The sequence below is a fragment of the Ambystoma mexicanum genome, chromosome 1p (assembly GCF_040938575.1).
Source record: "Ambystoma mexicanum isolate Mex_15411 chromosome 1p, UKY_AmexF1_1, whole genome shotgun sequence".
Classification (NCBI taxonomy): Eukaryota; Metazoa; Chordata; class Amphibia; order Caudata; family Ambystomatidae; genus Ambystoma; species Ambystoma mexicanum.
Window position 1 is genome coordinate 288,626,580 of NC_090921.1, and position 2,285 is coordinate 288,628,864.

The 2,285-nt window shown below is 46.9% G+C and overlaps 1 protein-coding gene across 1 annotated transcript; it reads left to right on the top strand.

Annotated features, from left to right (window-relative positions):
• Window positions 1-1,544: 1,544 nt before the first annotated feature.
• On the top strand, window positions 1,545-1,841 carry LOC138478571 (uncharacterized). The gene has a single exon (XM_069612229.1). It carries the CDS (start codon window positions 1,545-1,547, stop codon window positions 1,839-1,841), a length of 297 nt encoding a protein of 98 aa, XP_069468330.1.
• Window positions 1,842-2,285: the final 444 nt, after the last annotated feature.

A 2,285-nucleotide genomic window follows, 5' to 3' on the forward strand; every position in this document is an offset into this window, starting at 1 on the left:
GGCAAGGACAGAAAAGAGTGCTGCACGATTTTTGGTCCAGAAAACTCACAGATTCTATGACAAGATATACTACGCTTGAAAAGCAAATTGCTGCAGTGTACTGGGCACTAGTCGAGACTAAACGACTTACAGACGAGCAACCAGTGACAATTTGCACACAAATTCCAATCATGGGCTGGGTGCGCGAAGCTGCTGTGCGTGGAAAGAGTGGCAGGGCGCAAGACGCCACTCATGTCAAGTGTAAATGGTATCTACAGCACCATGCATAAATTGGCCGCACAGCGGTTTCCAAGCTGCAAGAACAAATGCTGGAGGCAGTAGATTTGGAGGCAATGCCTGAACCAAGCACCCCTGTCGCGTTGCCAGAATCTTCCTTCAAAGTCGTTCCCGCTTATGATACATTGACGGAAGAGGAACAGAATTCTGCATGGTTCATGGACGGCACTGCAAAATATGATAAAGGGCAGAGACACTGCCAAGCTGTTGCAGTCCAGCCCCACCGCGAAACACTGCTAATGAGATAAGGAGTGGGGGGTTCCAGTCAATATGCTGAATTACAAGCAGTGGCCTATGTGATTGAACAGGTGAAAGACACTGAAACTGCATACATATACATGAACAGTTGGGCTACATACCAAGGCCTGACTCATTGGACACCGGCATGGAGAAGAGACAGCTGGCATATTAAAAACACTCCAATATGGGGAGGACCTGCCCTCTGGATCTGCATCGGGCATGTTCATGCACACATGCCACCTGACACTTCACTGGCTGCACTGTTCAATAATTAAGCAGATCAAATGGCAAAGATTTGCCCAGTAAGAACACCTGAAGAAACAGAAGTGCTGCAGGGAATGGCTGACTGGGCGCACCAGACCTCAGGACATTTAGGACAACGAGGAACCTATGAATGGGCTAAGAGAAGACAACTGCCCATTTCCATGGATCATGCCAAGCAAGCTGCCTACCATTGTCCTGTGTGCTGTGAAGTAAAGCACTATCCACTGGAAAGGAAGCCTCAAGGCACTTTGAGAAGAGGTGTAAAAGCAGCCAGCATATGGCAAGTTGACTACATTGGACCTTTGCTGCCAGAAAATGGAAAACATTATGTGCTGACAATGGTAGACATATTCTGGATTGCTGTTGGCCCATCCAGCCACCCATGTAGATCAACGGGCTACCTTACAAGGAATGGAATATCTCATTAGACACTATGGCATTCCAGATGAAATCCAATCAGATCAAGGCAGCCATTTTGCAGGACACAATGTGCAGAGTTGGGCTCAGGAACAAGGCATCAAATGGACGCTGCACATCAGTCGGTATCCCAAAGTTTCTGCTCTCATTGAATGTAGCAATGGCTTGCTCAAACAGCAAATAAAGAAACTGACTCAGACTCACACACTCAAGGGGTAGTTCAAGCACCTGACACAAGCCTTGTTTGAACTGAATAATCGTCCTTTGGGAAACCGGCAAACACCCTTTGTGAGACTGACAAATGAAAAGGTAGAACAACAAAGACTCTTATCGTTTGGAAAACTGACATGGAAGCAAAGCTGCATGTGCAAGCTACTGCGGGCAGTATTGGACTTGATTTGTCAACCTATGAAGAGGATGTAATACCAGCAGGGCAAACCAAATCAATATCGCTGGGCATTGGCATCAAATTGCCGGGTGGCACCTATGATCGCATTGCTGCACGATCCAGTCTGGCAAAGAAAGGCATTGAAATTTTGGGAGGTGTGATTGATCCTGATTATCAGGGAACCGTTTCGGTACTTTTATGCAACACTGGTTCATCTGAGGTACCATTGACCAAATATGACCGCATTGCACAATAAATTTGCGAGCAAGCAGTTGTTCCCCAAATGATTGAAAGTAAACAAGCCCCAGACACCACACAAAGGGGTGATGGTGGTTTTGGCAGCACTGGGGAAAAGGTGTGGGTTCATCATCCGAACAAAAAGCCTCAGGCTGGGGAAGTATTGCGCAAAGGTGTGGGAAGTACTTATGTTGTACTGTTGCAAAATTCTGACATGCCTGTTTATATCCCTGCTACTAGACTCACACCACAAATGTAGTGCTACATGATGGGGATGGGACTTGCTTTGCTGTGGGTGCTCCTGGCCTGCCAAGGAGATGCTTTCTCTGTAAAGAATGGGTTGATGCAAGACGCTACCTGGACTCAGAGAATTGTTTGCACTACACCTGATGCTCCAGTCCTGCGTGATGATAACAATTGCACTGCAACCTGTGAGAGAAGCGCTACAAATGAGTATCCATAT

Excerpts from the sequence above, each read along its gene's own strand:
- LOC138478571 (XM_069612229.1), top strand. The coding sequence starts at position 1,545 with ATGGAAGCAAAGCTGCATGTGCAAGCTACTGCGGGCAGTATTGGACTT.